Source organism: Phalacrocorax carbo, chromosome 2, assembly GCF_963921805.1.
Source record: "Phalacrocorax carbo chromosome 2, bPhaCar2.1, whole genome shotgun sequence".
NCBI classification, from domain to species: domain Eukaryota; kingdom Metazoa; phylum Chordata; class Aves; order Suliformes; family Phalacrocoracidae; genus Phalacrocorax; species Phalacrocorax carbo.
The window spans coordinates 93068303-93087216 of record NC_087514.1 but is presented as its reverse complement, the minus strand read 5'-3'; the positions used below and the strand labels follow the sequence as shown (position 1 = coordinate 93087216).

General features: G+C 36.3%; 1 protein-coding gene across 2 annotated transcripts in view; it reads right to left on the bottom strand.

Annotated features, from left to right (window-relative positions):
- The window catches only part of EXOC2 (exocyst complex component 2), a 134853-nt gene that overhangs the window by 44761 nt on the left and 71178 nt on the right, over positions 1–18914 (bottom strand). For both annotated transcript variants that reach the window (XM_064443497.1, XM_064443498.1), the window contains 9 exons: positions 18654–18778; positions 14554–14622; positions 14143–14300; positions 11021–11142; positions 7306–7367; positions 4548–4628; positions 3525–3584; positions 2608–2669; positions 1623–1689 (listed from right to left, as the gene is read on the bottom strand). In XM_064443497.1, the coding sequence (XP_064299567.1) occupies positions 1623–1689; positions 2608–2669; positions 3525–3584; positions 4548–4628; positions 7306–7367; positions 11021–11142; positions 14143–14300; positions 14554–14622; positions 18654–18778 (806 nt within the window). The remainder of the gene's footprint in view (positions 1–1622; positions 1690–2607; positions 2670–3524; positions 3585–4547; positions 4629–7305; positions 7368–11020; positions 11143–14142; positions 14301–14553; positions 14623–18653; positions 18779–18914) is intronic.

Below are 18914 nucleotides of genomic sequence, written 5' to 3'. Positions count from 1 at the left end.
AGCTGGCTAAAACAAGGGAAGCAAAACAGGTACTGAATGAATGCACTCACCCATTCTAAAATGCTAGAAGGTTCTGATGTACACAATATAATTTCAGCAGTTAATTTGAAAAAAATTCTGGGTGGTTGAAAGTTATCTCTGTTCTTCAATTTTTTTTTTTTAAATTGCAAGAAGGTCAAATACATTCTGGAGTTGAGATAGCAGAATTGCCTTTCCCTGACCTTGATGCAACAAGGTGTGGTTTCCAAAGAGACAAAGAACCAAACAAGGCAGAACTGCTATTTAAATAGATTGGGTCTTCCCTCTTCCCCATGCCTCCTCCCAATGGGAAAACATTTTTCTACCTCAGATGGAAGTTCAAAATCAACACCAGCAAATGTTTTGAAATAAAAATTATTTGGCAATCAAGTCATCATAATAGTGCAGATCTGATTAAAACTGGTATTGGTTTTCAGACCTAGAAGAACTCATGACACTTTTGTATTCCAGTAATATAATGACTAGTGTTGAGATGTGCAGTTATCTACTACTTTACATTATAATAAATTGGTATACAGACTATTTCGAAAAGAAGAACTTTAAAAACACAGTTACAAATCTTACTGTGTTCGCTCACTTTCTCTGTTCTCATTACTCAGTCAGAAAAGAGAAGATAAGTGTTCTGTGATTTACAGAAAAAAGTTAATGATACCTTGGAAGCCAAACATTGTCTAAAATTGTTGATACCTTCTTTTTCATTTACACATTCATTCCTAGGATATATGGGAGGAAGTCACACCGACAAAAGCTTACTTTGTCAACAATTAATATAAAAACCCGTGTGCTGCATGAGTAAAACGATATAAAGAACTAATTATCATAGTCTGCAATTCAGAAACTTGGCCTGATTTGGCAATCTGTGGTCCTTCATTGTAGCAGCAATGCTTGCTGCTCTTGTATATGAGGCAAAGCTGACAACATTTAAAATGTGCACTAAGGAATATTAACTTTACAAGTTGTTCCCTTGCAGGGAACTACTACATTTTTTCATCAGCCACTGGACTAGAAGAAAGTACATTAACCAAAGTCATAGTGTCAAGAATATCGAAACACCTTTTTTCCAATTTCCTAAAAACAAAAACCAAATGTAACCAAGCCAAACAAATAACCAATACTTACTCTCAGTAATTTTTTTTTGAAAACCACATTACTGAATATCTGTATCTTCATGGGTTTTAAAAAGTAACTAATAATCAGACCAGTTCTTCTAGTTTAAAACAAGGTGATAAACCAAAAGTCAAATCCTCAGCTGTGTTAACACCAGTGCTATTTTCACTGATTTCAGCGATGCCATTTTAGTTTCTGAGGAGGACCTCGTTTCAAAAAATGGCTTCAGTAGCTACCTTAGGATGGTATACTAAGATATAAAGAAACAGTGCTTTTAAAGAGAGCCTGACATTCAGGCTTTATAGCTTTGTATTTTTTTTATGCTTATATACATATGTATGTTACCTAATGCCTCAAGAATACAGAACTGCTCTCTACAAAAAGAAAACAAAAAAGTGAAACACTTAAAATAATTACAACATTCCTGTAACTTTGCAAGTTTCACATCAGCTTTTAGAAATAGAACCCAAACTTACTGAAGAAAGACTGGCGTCTTCATGAATGCTTCCAAACAAGTCTGGAGATGAAACATCAACTGAAAGACTAGGAATATTGTTTAAAAAGTGAGTAGTATAGTGCTTTTGATTATCTGATGTATGGTGGATTAAAATGAACAGTTGGAATAGAAGACTGGAATCTTGTCTCAAGTGCCCTCACACCAGATAATAAAGCAGCCCACATTGCCCATTTTTTTCTAATATGTCCACAAAGCCTGCAGGAGCTTTTTGGACAGGCGGTACTACTCTAACTACAGAACTTTTGTTCTTAAAGCATTTGAATTTTCTATAATTTCTCTGATTTGCCACAGATTCTGTTTTGTTTTTACACCTACCCAGCCAACCAAGTCATCCAAATAGCAAAAAAAAAAAAAGTAGCATTAGGAACAGTTGATTTGCCTTTTTCTAATGCATATTGCAGGTACCAATATTTGCCAAGTCACTGGCTTTTCACAAGGAAATGACAGGTACTCTTGGAAGCTCAGGCTATTCTGACTCGTTTTGGTCTCTAAAATAAGTGGCTGATGAGCAATTATCGAACAAACTTCAAAAAATTTAGCAGAAATACCAATAACACCAATCAAAATAGAAGGGAAGAAAAGAAAGGCAGGGGCTGTTTCTCTATGAATAGACATTACTTAGTGACACGGACAACTCATTCCATGTAAGGGCACGTCAAAGTACACCACACCTGCTTCTACAGCATGCAACTCCTGTCATTGACTACAATGGTATAAGTAATACTAAAATTATTCATTATCTTGTACAATATTTGCTACATGATGCCACTCAATTGTTTGGCATAAAAATACCTGCTCTTATTTCAAAGCATCGCTAACCAGAGGCAAAAGTATTCACAAGAAATATGAAATACCAGGGGGGATAAAACCACACCACCACTGAAATTTGATACTTACACCCACAATTTCAGAATACTACATCTAGGTCCTGTTATTTTACTTACTGTGCTGTATCTATGTCACCATCAGGTTTGGTGCTCAGCTGCTCCAAGCAGTCTATAAAGACCTAGGAAACAATAAAGCAAGATCTACATTTTCTGCCCGAAGTAAAAAAAAAAAAAAATATTCTTAAATTCACTTTTACTACAGTCAATAGAGCAGAACAATCGTCACCTTTCTTTGTCTTAAACTTTACATAAATACCGCAACATTTTTGTACCACCTTTGGAATCCATATTTTCAATCTTATATGCATCACAGTTTACTTGTAGCAAAACACAAGAGTTTTAATCCTGCTAAGTGATTCTCATCATGCATGGCTAAAGTTATGCAGTGATAATCTGCTGATTTGCAAAGAAGGCATTGTTAATAGTTTTCAAGTGTTGAATCTGAACAGTTGATCCCAAGTAAACATCACAGAAGCATCACTAAAATAGATTTGCTTTGGCTTATGATTTCTTATTTGAGAAGACTATAAAGATGGTTCAAAAGCCTAAACCATGCTATTATCTAATTTCAAATATGTTTTTAAAAAACAGATTTTGTTACAAAGAACATTGGTTTCTGATACAAAAATTAAAAGCTAGATCTTCAGCTGATGAAAATCAGCGTTGCTCCTTTTACAGCAATATATTGATTTTAGACGACATCAGCTCAGCAAGTGTCTCCCAATCATCATTAAAATCTTGAAGAGTCATAATCAGTAAAATACTCGAATATGTCACTTGCCCTCTGAGGATTTTATATCATCAGATTCAGCTAGTAAGCTCTATATACTTTTAAAGTCAAACATTTCTCAGTATCCCAGAGTATATTGGAGGAATAACAGAGTCATCAACTTATGCTACCTTTTGGGAGGTGGGCAAGGTACAAAGGACACATTTTTGTTGATCAATTTCATACATAAAAGTGCTTGAGTTACCTGCATTATCCCAATGCTTAGCTGGCACACATCCTCCTGCGTTTTCTGCTGCTGGAAAACCTGAAGATGCAAGCATATTATTTCAGCAGAACAGCCTCACGTGGCCTTATTCTCAAGGAAGGCTTGGGTAACTTATCCCTAAAGAGATGACACAATTACAGGAATGGCTACTGGGACACAGTATTTTCTCATGGATCATTTTCAGTTTTCCCGACCCTAAAAATGGGGAGAGAGAACTACAAGTCTCAATAAACAGTTTGACAAGCATAATGAGATAACACACTAAAAGGAAAAAAGTCCTAGTACACGGGATACTTATTGTTGGCTAATGGAATTGCAGCAAAAAAACCCAGGATATTCAAGGATCTTTGCACCCTAACAAGAAGTATTCACCACAGACTGCAGATTCTTTTGAATAATGTACATTAAGAAACTAGAGAGCCGAGCTGCAAATATTAAAATAAGGTAGGAGAGAAAAACAATACCCATACAGAGGGGCCCAAGGGACTTTGGAAAAGTGTTAAACTTCCTCAGATCACTGAAACCTGAAAGAAAACCTCAGTATCACAATCAATCAGGGCCTCAAGGTACTAAGTGGATGGGGACAATCAGTACTCCTGATTTAGAATAAAGGCTACAGAAGTAAAAAGCTGAATTCAAGTTCTGCAAGTAGTTTGGACACAACACTGAATGAAGAGTAGGAATGCCCCCCTCCCCGTTTTTTTCCTTCGTGTAAATAAAGTCACATCTACTGGTTTCTGGAAATTACATTAGTAGCATTTTCATAAAAGAATAGCTTTAAAGATTTAAATATAGGTCCAATCTGCCCCATACATAAACAATTATCCCTAACAAAGGAAACACAAACAGAATTCTGAAAGCTAGCAGAAGTGAAAAGGTTGTACATGGAAAAAAATAAAGAGGAAAGTTATACCCCTGTATCATTCTCTGAAAGTTCTTGTTTTGAAACCAAATATAATTTACATAAAAAGAATGAAAATAAAAGCGTAAATCAAAACTTACACTGGCCTCTCCAGGTTTACAGTCCAGCACAGTTTTCAGAGATTGCAAGGAATGGATAACGCACTGTTCAAACTGGGATGGCTGAAAGGCAAATGACCTGTTAGCTTTAGATAAGCATGTCAAATGTACACTACACAAATACATAAAAACTTTCATGCCATGTGGTAGGCTCTGTCTCCAAATGATCCCAAATAAGGCAAAAAAAACCCACCAAAAACAACCCCTCACAATTCATATATTACCAGAGGGTCCTTTTGTAGTAATGTACGTTTGTACTTGTTATCTACAGAATTATTACCATAGATCAATGTACATTTTTTAATCTGAATGAGAGACTTCCACACCAAACAGCCCCCTCTAAAAGGGTCATGAAAGAGTTTTATAGTTTGTTTGTGGTAGCATATATTGACAATTATGCTATAGATGCCTGTGACGCCCTCTCTTCCTTGATCTGAGTTGGCATAGAATTTCACTTGGGATACCTGATATTTCTGCATCTTATTTCAGTAAAAAGTTTCTAAGAAAAACGGATTGAAATTGATTTCACGTGGAGAGGGAAAAAACCCCACTGGTTTGGGGGGCTTTTTTTTTTTTTAACCCTCAGGTTTCCAAACCTGAAATACAAATGTCTACATGCATGTATCAATTTCACTCTGAAAGTGCAAATGGGTTCACAGCATCAGAGTCATTAGTCAGTTTTTCCTTGTCTTTCTCTCTTCCCTGTTAAGTCACACCTTTTTTTTAATGAGGCTGCTGGCTGGGGTATTAGGCAGGAAGCTGTTGTATAGGGCAACGTGCAATCTGAAGCAGAGGGGTGTCACTGCTCTAGAAAAGAGGGATATCATCCCATTGGATTTGGGTCAGAGGGGTAGACAAAAAAGTTCTCTAAGCCATGTAAACCCGCTTTTCATCCACCAGATAGTTTATGGCACATCACCAACTTTAGGCTTAGGAGTAACTTTTATTTCTGTAAATGCTGGGTGGAGGTGGATTGTGAAAGTGATGCCTACATGGCAACCTGAAAATTATGAAAAAAGCCACTAAGACAATCTGTATTATTTTTGGACCTGCTTAAAAGAAAAAGAACAGCAGTAAAGTGCTGCTCTTGGTTTTTTTGTTTCCATATAACAAAACATCACACCTCAGGATAAGAAAGCTGTTCAGATATGTTATTCATTGAATATTCTGAAGCTGAGTAAAGCTGGTTCTGTGTCTTACCTGGAATATAAATACTAAAGGGTTTATCAGTGAGTATTTACTATGAACTTAAAATACAGTTTCTATCTTGAGCCCCAAAGAGACGGCCTGGCCCTTGTTTATACTGGCTAATTTTTGCTATAATATTACCACAATGAACTCTACTTCAGTAGATAAATAACCCTACTATGACAAAACATAGTCAACTGCCACCATTAAAATTTGGCATGTCTCAACCACGACCTCAAAAAGGTATCTAGGGAAGTGTTATATACAAGGAATTAATGGGTGATTTCTAGATACAGAAAAGTCTGAAAAGGTTTTTTAAAGAAGATGGGTTAGGATACAGTAAAAGCATAAAGAAACAAAGCTTTTGTGGAAGATCATTCCCCCTCCCTCCATTTTACAGATGAACAGAGTGAAAAACAGAAAAGTTAAGGGACTTGCCCGAGTGAGTGGCAACTGAAACCAAGACCAGAAGCTGTAAATCTGGTTACAATACTACAATTGCCCAACAACGCTCCTTCCTACAATGTGTATATTGTGATTGCTTAATGCCCTCCTACTCAACTTCAAACATGTATTTATAGAAGCAAATAAGAAAAACTACAAAAGTCTGTGGAGCATTCTCTTAGATAATATATACAAAGCAACTCTCCCTCCCACAGGCCCTTTCTGCTTTCGCAGATTGTTTTTAAGTCACACCTACAACGTGCTTGCTGTGTTTTAGGCATTACTCATTACTGTGTATTTCCAGAAAGCATCTCACTAATTTATCTGAATTTGGTTTCAAGTCATTTGTTGTTTGTGTGTAGGCAATCTCCTAAATTAGTTGCTTTTCAGTTCAATTTCTCATTATAACATATAAGTGACCTATTTATTTAGCTACAGACCAATTCCATGGTAGTGTGCCTACTAAGTAATGAAGCATCTTGACGTGAACTGAACTTGTTGTGACCTCAAAAATAATTTTTTACTTCGGTAAACCATCCCTAAAATAAGATGCTTAACAATGAAAGTTACTATAGTTTGTCTCAGCAAAATCATGTTAAGAGGTCAGCAGTAATTATACTAACGTATTCTAATAACCCAACTTAAGGCAGAAAGTCGTGCTATGTATCTTGATGCCTAATTCTTATTTATTTTTGTCTCTCAATACACAGCACAAATCTGCAAAGCTTTTATTGATGCTTTTTTTTTTTTTTTCTATTTTGCACCTTCAAAAATATTGCTGTCTATTAGTACCATTATCACTTGAAGTTACTTCAGACATAATAGTTTGAGAAGTACAAATAAGAATTTTGGAAAAGGAAGAAAAAGTAACTTTGTGTTTGGTGATGGGATCTGTTAAGAGTGCTGTAAAAAATAACCAAACAAAAAATTTTGTATTTACATTCTTATTTTTTCATGTTTCAATAAAACTCTAGATGCCCATATGCACACATACAAAGTCCAAAATAATTTGATTTCTGGAGAACATAGAAACCAGTTTCATTACACTTGCAAAAGGAAAAAAAAATCCAGCAAAGAAAGTGCCTACAAGACACGCAAGTATACCCACCAACGATGTCAAACCTTCATTGTCAACAACCCAGTCTTCCTTTTCAGCTAACCTTTTTATATCTGTAAGACAGAGCAAGAGAGGGAAGGGGGGAGGGAGAAGGAGAACGTATTCATTTTCATTATTAAAAACTCCTTGAACTTGAAAAGATAAACCACAGACACTGGGACTGCAATGACTAGGCATACAAGCAAATAGCACTAAAAGCTTCAAAGCTTTCAGCGTTCTCAAATGAGTAAGAATGGGACTCATACATGGTATGCTGGTGACACCACCTAGAGAAGCATATCTATGATACATGGCAAGAGTTGCATGAAGCACATCTTTTACTGGAAAGCTTAAAATTAAAGGAATATTGTGAAGGCTTTGCATTTGTTTTATGTTGTAAATTTTTAATTACAACATAAACCACTGCATTTAAGAACCTGAGTCTCTAGTGTATTATACACCAGCTCTTAATTAAAAATGAAAGAACAACTGCCTAGCATTTTAGCAAAGACAGAAAGGACAGCATAGAATTAATATTTAATAATTATAAGGGGGGCTCAGAGTCCCCACTCGGGGTCAAGGATCTATGGTGCTAGACTCTTTTCAAAAATACATGAAGGCATATGCAAAAAGCACTCTCTTGCACTATCCAGAAGGTGCCAGTTTCTAGACGCTTACTGAAGCTAACAGAAACTAAGTCTGGATGTGAATCCAAAGCTCAAAATTCCTCGGTGGACACATGCATTCTGCATCATTGCTTTTTTTTTGGGCTTAACCAACTTGCAAACAGAACAAAGATGAACTGTGTGCAGTTCATGGGAGCTTTGACATGCAGTTTTTCCATACACGGATTGCTCATCAGAACTGTCTGTATCTGAAACTCCATTTTAAATGAGCAAGAATTTCAGTAAATTACCATCTCTCCCCAAAATCCAAGAAAAGAGAATAACTAATGCACGCTGAAAGGTATCTGCACTATCTTGGTGCTTTAATTAGCTAGGTTAAGAAGCTTGGTTACGGTGTTATACCCTGCAATTCTACATTTCACGGAAGTATAGGCTTAGTGAGGATAAAAAGCATTAAGGGATTGTGCAGAATTATTACTCTCCTCATTTCCCTATTTCGTAAGCCCTCATAAGAATTATTGGTTAAATTAAGAGGTTTGCTATTGCACTGGTCAGGCTTTACATGTTTTTGTGGCTGCTCACTTTTGCATTCTGTTCTGAGCTAATACAAAAAACCCCAAATTTTCTTCTCGTATTTCACTGCTCACCAAATTCCAGTCAAATACATTAATGTAAACCCCATCTAATCTGGCATTCACATAAATTGGCTTTCATGACCTTTATGACCAGTGATCACATATGAGAAGGAAAGAACACAGCCTGCTTCTCAGGGCCAGCGTAAGTTTATGGTGTTTATCACAAGACAACAAAAAAAACCTTGTGCGTGGGCAGATTTGTCCTATTTAACAACATGGTAGCTAATGGTAGAGTGCTCTATTAAAAATTTTAACCGATCTGAATGCCTTTACCCTCTTACAACACACAACGAGAGATGAGACTGAACTTTATATCAGCAGTCTACATGGCTCATATTTCTGAGAGATTAGAGATTGAAGTCCAGGAAGAGCCTTTTTGACTTCTATATTAGAGATATAACTACATCTGAGATCCATTTACATAGCTGCATGAGAATATCCATTAACTGCTTTTTTCACTGGATCCCTAAAAATAAGAGTTTCTTCAAGGGCCCAATTAACCTGGTCCTGTGCAAGAAAAACTATCCAAACGCATTCAACATACTCAGTTTTGCTTTAGCTGGTAAAGAACAACAACAACAAAAAGAGGGTCCCATAGGTAAGGCATGCAGTGTAACAATATGGAATGAGAGTCATCATACAGGCAGGCATTTTTTCTCTTCTCCTGTTTGATGCTACAGCCAATAAACAGAACTGCTTCACTGATAGGGGATGGAAGCAGCAGTCGAGGAAGGCTGCTACTACCAGCTAGATAAGAGAGAGATATGTTATCCAGCCAACATAGCATACCAGCATCTTAAGGGATCTAATCTCTTTTGATTCAAGAAAAGTATGAATAAAAGTGCTCAGACCAAAAAGAGAATCATTCAAACATAGACTGGCAAATAAGCTTTTAAAAAAACCTAAGGTTACAGACTACCACAAGAGTTTTTCCCTCACAGAATGTATGTGGCCAGCAATCAGGACGTAAGAAGCAGAAACTCTGGATCTGAACAAAGAACTGAGCTATTGTTATGATGCAACAAGTAGGCAAAACTAGTAAGACAGCAGACTTTTAGCTGAAAAGGTTCATCATTAATCATCTATCAGAGCTTTCTGGACTGCACTGGAGAAGCTAGGTGGATGGCTCACTGAGATTTGATAACCTAAGGATTGTCAGCAAAACTGTTCGAAGCTAGATATGTCCTTCCTTTGAAGCAGTCAGGAAATCTGAGGAATCACTGGCAATTCCCAGACAGAGGGCAGTCAGTCCAGCAGGACATCCTCTTGTCACAAGTTCAACAACAACAAAAATATTTTTCATCTGCCATTTAAAAAAATAATAATAATAATTGATCTCAACTGTGCTAAGTGAAGAAAATATACAGAAACTTCCCTATACTTCAAGTGAAATCTAAAATAGTGGTAGTACTTTCCTTAAAGAGTTTCAAAGAGGCAAGATAACCTGTGTACCTGTATGGCCAACTAGCTTGATATTAATGCAGAAAAATAATGTTAACACTGAAATGGGATTTAATAAAAGAATTAAGACCCAACAATACAGTTTCTATAAACATTGTATAAAATAAACCATAGAGACTTTATGATTTGTTGTCACCAAAAGTTTAAAAATTTGCTTAATATAGTCAGCTGCACTTAGTACACTTAAGGCTTGGGTAAAACACTTAGCTTCACGTCAGCATACCAAATAATGATGATCATATGTTGAAGATTAAAACCTGATTAAATTGTAAGATTAAAAAAGCCCTGGTTTTTTTTTTTTTTAGCATTGAGGGTAATTAAGTCTTTTGGAAAAAAACCCTTCTATGTGAATTAGTAGATCAATCTGCCCTGAGATTTTGAGAGACATTTATTTCTGGAAGATCTACTTCATTCACATTGAGGTTTCAGAGTTGAATACAAAATGGTAATATGAATGGCCTTTGAAGCACATAGTCACATTAGATTTAGAGAATATGTTACTGGCCTTGACAATCCAGATATTTACGGCAAAAGCTGTGTACACAGTAGGAAGCCTGGGGATTGTAATATTAGTAAAAGGCCATGAAAAACACACAACTAAAACGCTTCATAAAGGGCTGTGGATTTTTCTTTTTCTTGGGGGTGGGGCATTGCTTATTTAATTCTTCACTTTATAGAAGAACTCAAAAAAGAAGAACAGTATTTCCAATACAGAAAAGCTGCATCATGAGATAAATCACTGGCATTGTAAAACTGTCTCAACCCAAAGGAAACAGATATAAACTACTGCATTTGTTAGACTAAGGGAAGACAAGACTCATAACACAATTCTGTCAGAAAATTGGAATACTTGAGTAACTCTTGTGAGATATTACAGAACTTGGAGGAGTCCACTGCCACTACAATATCTGCAACAAACATTGTTATCTTCCAGAACATGGTCTGGCCTAATCTGGGAGGGGGGGAAGATAAATGTAAGCAGAGAGACCTGCAGCGCTTTATTACCTTCAGCTGTGTGTTGTAAAGTCACCATAATGCAACGTACACGAAGGTCCAAAATAAGATCCTGGATGATCTGAAGCATATCATTTGGTATCTCAAGTGCAGTAAGAGACTCAGAACTAAGCCTGCAAAGCAAATAAAATTAGCTTATAAAACTTCACTGAGTTTTTCAGACGTTTTCTCTGTATGTGAATACAGTAGCTCCATCCACAGTGAGTCTTTTAAAACAGTATCCCAGAGAAGATGAATTATTTGCTTAATTCAGAAGCTTGCAAACACAGCTTTTTTTTTTTTTAAATAACATTACAATAATGTCATGGCAACATGCCTTCTCCCCCTGTCCTCTTGCACTTCCCTGCCTGCCTTTCTGCATCCTTCTCTTGTCTTAGAATCCAAGAATAATCCTTTTGGAGCAGAAGTAGCTTTTTTGCTGTTCTTAGGTGAATGCCTAGATCAAATCCTAGGTCTACAATAGCATTTCTGAGATATTGTTTGCCTGCATTTACAACAGTAACAGCCACCAAGCTGCCATAAATGGTGATGTGGCTGTTCATCAGATTGCCAAGAGCACACACATTTAAGGGGTCAAAATGCAAATACTGCATCACCTGCAAAGCAAAGAGTGAATTCATTTGCTCTTTTGCTTCAGACTCTGACTGGGCACAAATCACCAGCTATATAGCTGAGGATGGACACATTAATTTCCATTTTTTCCTTTAGAAATAGTAACCCAGCAGCTACTTACAAGGAATAGCATTTCAGCTTTTAACTAAAAGGCTGTAGTTGTGCTCAGACTTTAGTTAGGGGCATAAAGTGAGTTTTACTGCTTTTATTCTATTCTTGGGTATTTAAGCAAGGATAACTCAAATGCAGTCATTGCTGTTTGCCCTACTGCTAATTCTGAGCAAAGCACAGGTACTAGAAAATGCCAAAGAACAGGATAAGAAGGCACAAGCAAACAAGTTTGAGTAGTAAGTAGAACATTTCCAGTCATCTACCTGTAAGGCTCCTTACTCTCAATGTTGGGCATAAACCATCAAAACCCCACCATTAACCAGACTACTATCTGCTCAGCACAACTACTGAATTCGTAGATCACATAAATCTGCTCTATCTCAGCCATCCAGGAAACACAGGATATAAATACCCATCTGTGAGAAGTTTAAGTGACTTTAGGCTGCACAGAATTCCTGTACTTAGAGTTGATTCAATTTCTAAGGGAGCACGCAGCTGTCACAACCCTAACAAATACATACCTTTCTATCCTTACAAGGCAAAAGTCTTGCTGACAATGGCTTCACCTTACTGCATACCTCCAATTTATCCTCTGGAACCTATTCAAACTGGGCAACGACAGAATGGTACAAGAGAAAAACTATGCAACCACCCCACTTTAAGCTGTGTGATACATGTAAACAAGCAGAAAAATGAAGATCACATATGTAACGCCAACTCCTTGTTATCTAACTTCATAAGTTTTAGTATTCCTAAATACAAGCAGAGAACTGTCAATCATTTGAGATGACTGAAGAGAATAAAATTCTGTCATGTGCTCCATAATGTTAGGAACTATAAAAATAAGATTTAAGCTATTCCATAACTTAATGTAACCAAAATAAGGTTTTTATGCAATGTGTAGAGTCTTAATGAGAAGAGTCCATCTTCATTGGTGTGAGTCACAAGAACTTACTGGATTGGCATAGAGTGTGGCGGCTTGAAAAGAAAAAGTACTTGCAGCACTTGCAAAAACTTCTGATCTTGTTGTCACTGGTCAGTACTCCATCACAGTATGTTCAGTTCCTCTCCTCCAGACTGCCCCTTTTCAGGCCACTCTACTTTTGACCACTTTGCATTAAAGTCTAGCTCACTTTACTAAAGTGCCAGCACAGGCATCAGTAAGAACATGAGGTGGGGAAAAGAGTGGAAGGGAAAGAGAATTCCCCCAGCTCTCAGTTCAGTTGTTCATTACCAGGGCAGTGGTCTGAAAGCACGAGGAAGTTCTCTGAAAAAGAGCCTTCACATATCCTATAACCTCAGCCTGGATCCCACCTCGGGTGGCAGGATTCTGAAGAACAACCAACCTTTAAATAATCTGTTGGTTAAATTTCCAAGCCAATATTACAGATGTGCAAATGTTAAAAGTGCTAGAATTTTAGAATTTGAGAGAAATTAAATTGCCTTTCATAAGAGGGCAACACTGGTGCCAAAGACTGTTCCCTTGCCCCTTTTACATCTTTTCAGCAAATGCCATGTCAGCGCCTTTTTAAACTTGAAGCTTTCCATAAAATTCAGCCAGAATAAGAAAATTCACATGGAAATTTTTTTCTGAATGGTTAAAGTACAGATAACGTAACTGACAACAGACTTCAGGAAAGCATTAAATAGACTTGACAACAGGTATGTATCATTGCTAGCTACATCCGCAAGAAGAATATCTATATGCAATTATACCCCTTTTTTTTCTTCCTCTGTACTTTGCTTGTTAGATACTTTGAAAACTGCAGATAAAAAGTACAGTATCATATCCAGGTATTACTCAAGTTTCCGAAAGATAATGACAATTTTTACATCCTCCATAGACAAAAGGGAAGTGAATTCTAATACTGAGACATTTAGAAATGTGCATGTCATTAATTACAAAGTTTATAAACATAATTATACGCAGAATGACATTATAAGCAGACATATCACCTTCCATAACAAAACCTGTAAAAGTAAATTATGATTTAAGAATGGTACTAAAGTGAGAAGCATGCTATTTTTACCCATTTTGGCAGAGATGGGAAGATGTGTAGCAAATGAAGCAGATAATTGCTTTCTACCCTAAAAAATAAAATCCTGTTTCATTCATGGAGTGCCTATGCTGTGCCAGGCAAATATATTATTCAAACTTTTTCTTGAGATGCTACGGGGAAAAAAATGAACATATCATTACATAGTAAGGCTATACAATGAGACATTATTAATTACACTTGTACACAGAATCCTAAATCTGCCATAAATAATTTATTTGTAATCCTAATTTTGAAAATGTTAACATTCTCACTACTCAGGGTATTTAATGCAATAAATAAATAAAACAATTTGTCTTAAAGAACACATATCCCAGGAATAGCATCATTTACCTTACAGTCTGGATAACATGTGTTAGCCACTGGCCAGGAAGTTCAGATTTCATCTCCCAGCCACCATACTGCCTTGATTCGCCTTCTCTGAGGCTGTATGGAAGCAAAGCTCCACGGATAAGTTTCACCAGAGAGTGCATCACTTCCTGAATCATTTTCTGTATCAGAAGAAGGGAAAGAAAAATCAAGCAAAAAGCTCTATCAATGTGTTTAAGCAGCCATGTACTTGCTATACACAGCAGCTTGGAATGTATGATTTACAGTTGGCTCCACATGGTAGAGAGTAGAGAAGAAGGATGTATAAGGGCACACAGATGATTTAAGAAATCTTATTTTCAAAGTGGTGACATTAAAGTATCTTGCTGTGAAGGACAACTGAAAGAATGCAACGTTTCCCCCTCAGTAACTTACCTTGAAATCATTTTGCCTTTGCCTAGCGTTTTTCTTTGACCTTTCCATTTGGCCAGATTTTTCAGCAGTCTTGTGAAAATGAGAAAATTGAAAAGTGTAAGTATCTCATAACCACTGTTAAAATAATTCTAAAAAAGGGGGTTTCAAAGTGAAGAAGTGAAAAACGTTGAGTTTACGATGCAATTACAGAAACTAAATCATGGCATCTCAATAAGCAAAGACTATAACATCAATAAACTCTACTTACTATAGATCTGTGTGCAAATGTTTAATTCTGAGGAAAAGTGTGTTTTTAAGACAAAAGACAAACAGAAAAGAATAGCTCAAGCAATACGAACTTCATGAGGTTAAAGTATTCTCACTGCAATGTTAGTGAAAGCTAAAACATATATAGTCCAGTTATGCCTCAAGTTTACGTGAAGAAACCATTTACTCAGCATGGATGCTGCCCAGAGAATGGCATCGAAGTGAAGCGGGAGACACTTCTTGGAATGAGGGCAACTTGGAACTGTAAACATGTCAGAGGGAGGATTGAGGGGTTTCTGTTTGAGGATTTTTTTTTTTTGAATGGCATTTTCTTGACAATGCTCTTTAAATAATTCAACTAACTGTAAAAGAGAGTCTGCAAAATAACCAGCGTCTTCATGGACAGTTCACTTCTTTGAAAACCGAGGAACGTGAGTACACTTTGCATGAGACAGTTACAGTTGAAGAAAAACATGGTTTGACTAACAGTCTTCCTGTTTGTAGTTCTAGCCTTCTGTGGAGTCTACTGAGAACACTGTAGCGTAAATTAGACCGAAAAAGTTATTTCAAATACTGGGTTAAGTGCAGATGCAGAATTTTACAGTTAGAAAATCATCTATTTTATGTATGTACAGCAACATCTACTGGACAAGAAGTGCAATAACATGACAAGAGTGTTCTCAGAATCAGTTTAGTTTCAAGTCATTAATTTGAAAAGCTGTATTTTTGAAATTCCCTCTTTAGCTAAAGCATTTCAGATTTTTAAGGTAAAACAAATAATTTGAAGTGAGCAAAAATTATAGAAAAATAGAACTGCTTAGTAGTTTTGGAAAATATGTAGGTAAGAAACTCATACTTTAGGGCTGTGAATTGTACATTTTCAGAAAAGGAGAGCAACACTCAAGTTATTGCTGCATATAATATCAATTTCTCTCTTCTATGCCTTAAAAAGAAAACAAGCTGTATTCCTTTAAACCTCAGGTATCAACTTAAGGTTCACACTGCTTGACAGCTGGATTAAAACACAACAAAATAATTCACAGATCTTTGATTTTTTTTTCCCTTAGATTGGTCTTCAGCAAAACCACTTAAACCTTTCCTGCACAGACAGACCAAAACTATCTTGTGGTAAGACCAACGGTTACTACTCACATATGCTACTTCACCTAGAATGATTCAAAGAACTCAACTTTTTAAACTGTTGAAAATACCACGTAAATCTTTAACTGACAATATTTTAAGGCATATATCTAACCTTTCAAAACTAAAGATAACACACCCCCATAACCCTAAAAACTGAACAAGAGAAAATAAACACAGCTTGTTATTCATATGTGGGGATTTTGTTTCCACATTTTTAAAATGCCTTGAAGACTTGAATAAGCTAACTGAAATGACCCTCTATACTATTTTCATAGGACTTAAAAAAAAAACTTGTAGCAGTCACCTTGCTTCCTGAATGACAATAAATTGCAAACATCATAGTAAAAAAATTCTTCATGGACAATTAAAATCTGTATGGTTTCTGAGAGAAAAACATATAAACCTTGAGTCTTGAATGTGATATGGTGACAGATATTCTTAGGTGCTCTAGAATAAGTCTTCTAGCTTATGCCACCCCCTCCTCCCACTCTTCCTCAGCTGGCTCTGGAATGCAGCACACACAAAAGGAACTGAGGGCATCATCTCTCCCCTCTCCCCAAGAACTTGGGGGGTTTCTGTAAGGAGCAGTAGTTGTCAAATGTATGTGGATTAATTTCTTACAAGCTCACAATCTGACCCAACAGAAGACGACTTCAATACTAACAGGAAAACTACTTCCTCTTTGTTGTTTTTTTAAATGCATGGAAACAATGTTTTGTTCAGACATGACATAAGATCGCTGCATTTTCCACTTGCAGTCATTTTCATGAGCAGAATTTCTCAACCTTATTTACAGTTCAAGTCTCTGTTTCCCTAGAAATTGCTTTTTCATTGTATTCAGAGAACAACAGCAACAACAAAAAAAATCACAATAACTTAACAGGTGAATTTGTAAAGTCTAATTTCCAGTGGTACTGTTGTCAAATATAAAGGTTGTCAATTCCCTTATGAAATCATTATTTTTGCGAAAGTCAACAGTACTAAGGTTTATTCTTGATTCTACTTCCTTCACTGAATGTTATGAGTAAATGTCATACCCTTCTTTTGATTTTATAATGTAAAATGAGTATCACAAATAGAATCTATTTCACTGGAGCTGTAAAGCTCTGTATATTTTTTTCAACATATAAAGGGCTACAGTACCTATGATTATCATCATATGAAAATATTATATTGATTTACAGTGGAATAAATAGATCGACCCTTTGAGAAATTAATTCTTTAGTTAGTCAGAGAAAAGTAAAATTACAAAATAAGCTTCCCAGTTTCCTTTTCCCAAGTTTAATTTGTTTTATTTTCTACTAAAGCTGCAAAGAATAGTAGATAGCTATGGCTGTCGTTCTGTTTTAGGGATAATTTTGTGGTAGAATACTGTAGCTGTGATGACTTAAGGATTTAAGTACAGCAGGTCACGGTAAGCATGGCAGGATAAAAACAGTCCCACCAAATGAAATGATAAAGCAACAGTAAAGCAGAGAATTTTTAGATGCAGAAAGCTTTAGGTTCAATATAGAAGCTGGTCTGAATCATATGTATATCCAAAAGCTTGCTTATTTTCCACCTGCTCTGTATTATCCTGACTGTCTCTACAACTCTTTACAGACCTTGTCTTCAGAGTTTTTTAGGACCCAGAATGAGTGAGTCCGAACTGCACTCAGCAGGGCTTTCCAGTGATAGCTATGCAGATGAGGTGTGAGCTACTGCCTTATCATCTGTTGATGGATCAGAGAGCTGCCTTTCACTACACTTCACTTGTGTGTTTGTCTTTGTCAGACTTGCTCCTTGGGGATATACCATCACTACAGTTCTTCTGCAGAAGAAACATGGTTTGAGGACCAGAAGTGAACTCTCGGTAAAACATAATGTAATTCTGTCCCCAAATTTTAGCAACAACACAAACATAAAAGCTATTGTATTTCTCTGGTAATGATTATGATGGTAAGTTGTATACTACCCATATAAAATTAATTATGAAATGTATCCTTTCAAAATCTGTTACTAGTGTGCACATAAAAACAGCACATTATGATTAATTACTTTTTCCCTGCTTCTTGGATTATCAGCATTATATTTTATTTATACAATTTGTAACAAACATCATCATCTGAGCAAGAACGACTAGAAGCTCAGGTGATTGCAGCTGACTGCACTTCCAGACAAAACTCCTTATAGTATGTCTGTGTACACCACTCTGGACCTTGGTCATTTTGCGACTCTGGTCTTGAACCTATCCTCACTTCCAAATACTTAAAGCTCAAGAAATGAGTACTCTTGTTCCAAAGAAAGGAAATAATTTTTTTCTGTATGACTTTGTCTTTTACATATCTCTATCCTTCATGCGATTTCCTAGTTCTTCAAATCACCAATGAAGGGCAGCTGGCCAGCTATGAGTAAGAGGTGAAACTACACAATATTGACTCCAGCACCTGGAACGCAAACAGACACACCACTGGCAGAATTCTAAGTAATTCCATCGTATGCCTTATTCTTTTAAAAATAAAATGAAGAGTCTCACTTCTATAGGTTAGCGTTGCAAGACAGGTTACTAGTCAAGGTAGCATCTCTCAAATGTGTAAGAGTCTACATATTGTTTTATAAACCTCTGATTAAAATAAGCCCTGTACTTCTTCCAGTGAAATGTAACACTTCAAACATTATTATTATTATGGAGCTTTATTACTTAAAAGTCATTTATATAGAAGAATCCATACCTCACTGAATAAACTTCCATTCACATAAGAAATCCAGAGCTTCCAGAAGTTGGGCAGCTGACTTACAACAAGTTTTGTCAACTTTTCAACAAATACAACTTGTTGAGGAGCTTTGTATCGCCAAGCTAAAAGGGGGAGAGAGGATGGAAAATGGAAAATTAAAAAAAACGTTTGACTTAATAATAAAAAAGTACTACTAGCTTGCTACTGCCTTGTATTACACTAGTAACTACATAGTGTATATATAAAACCTTTCAGGTA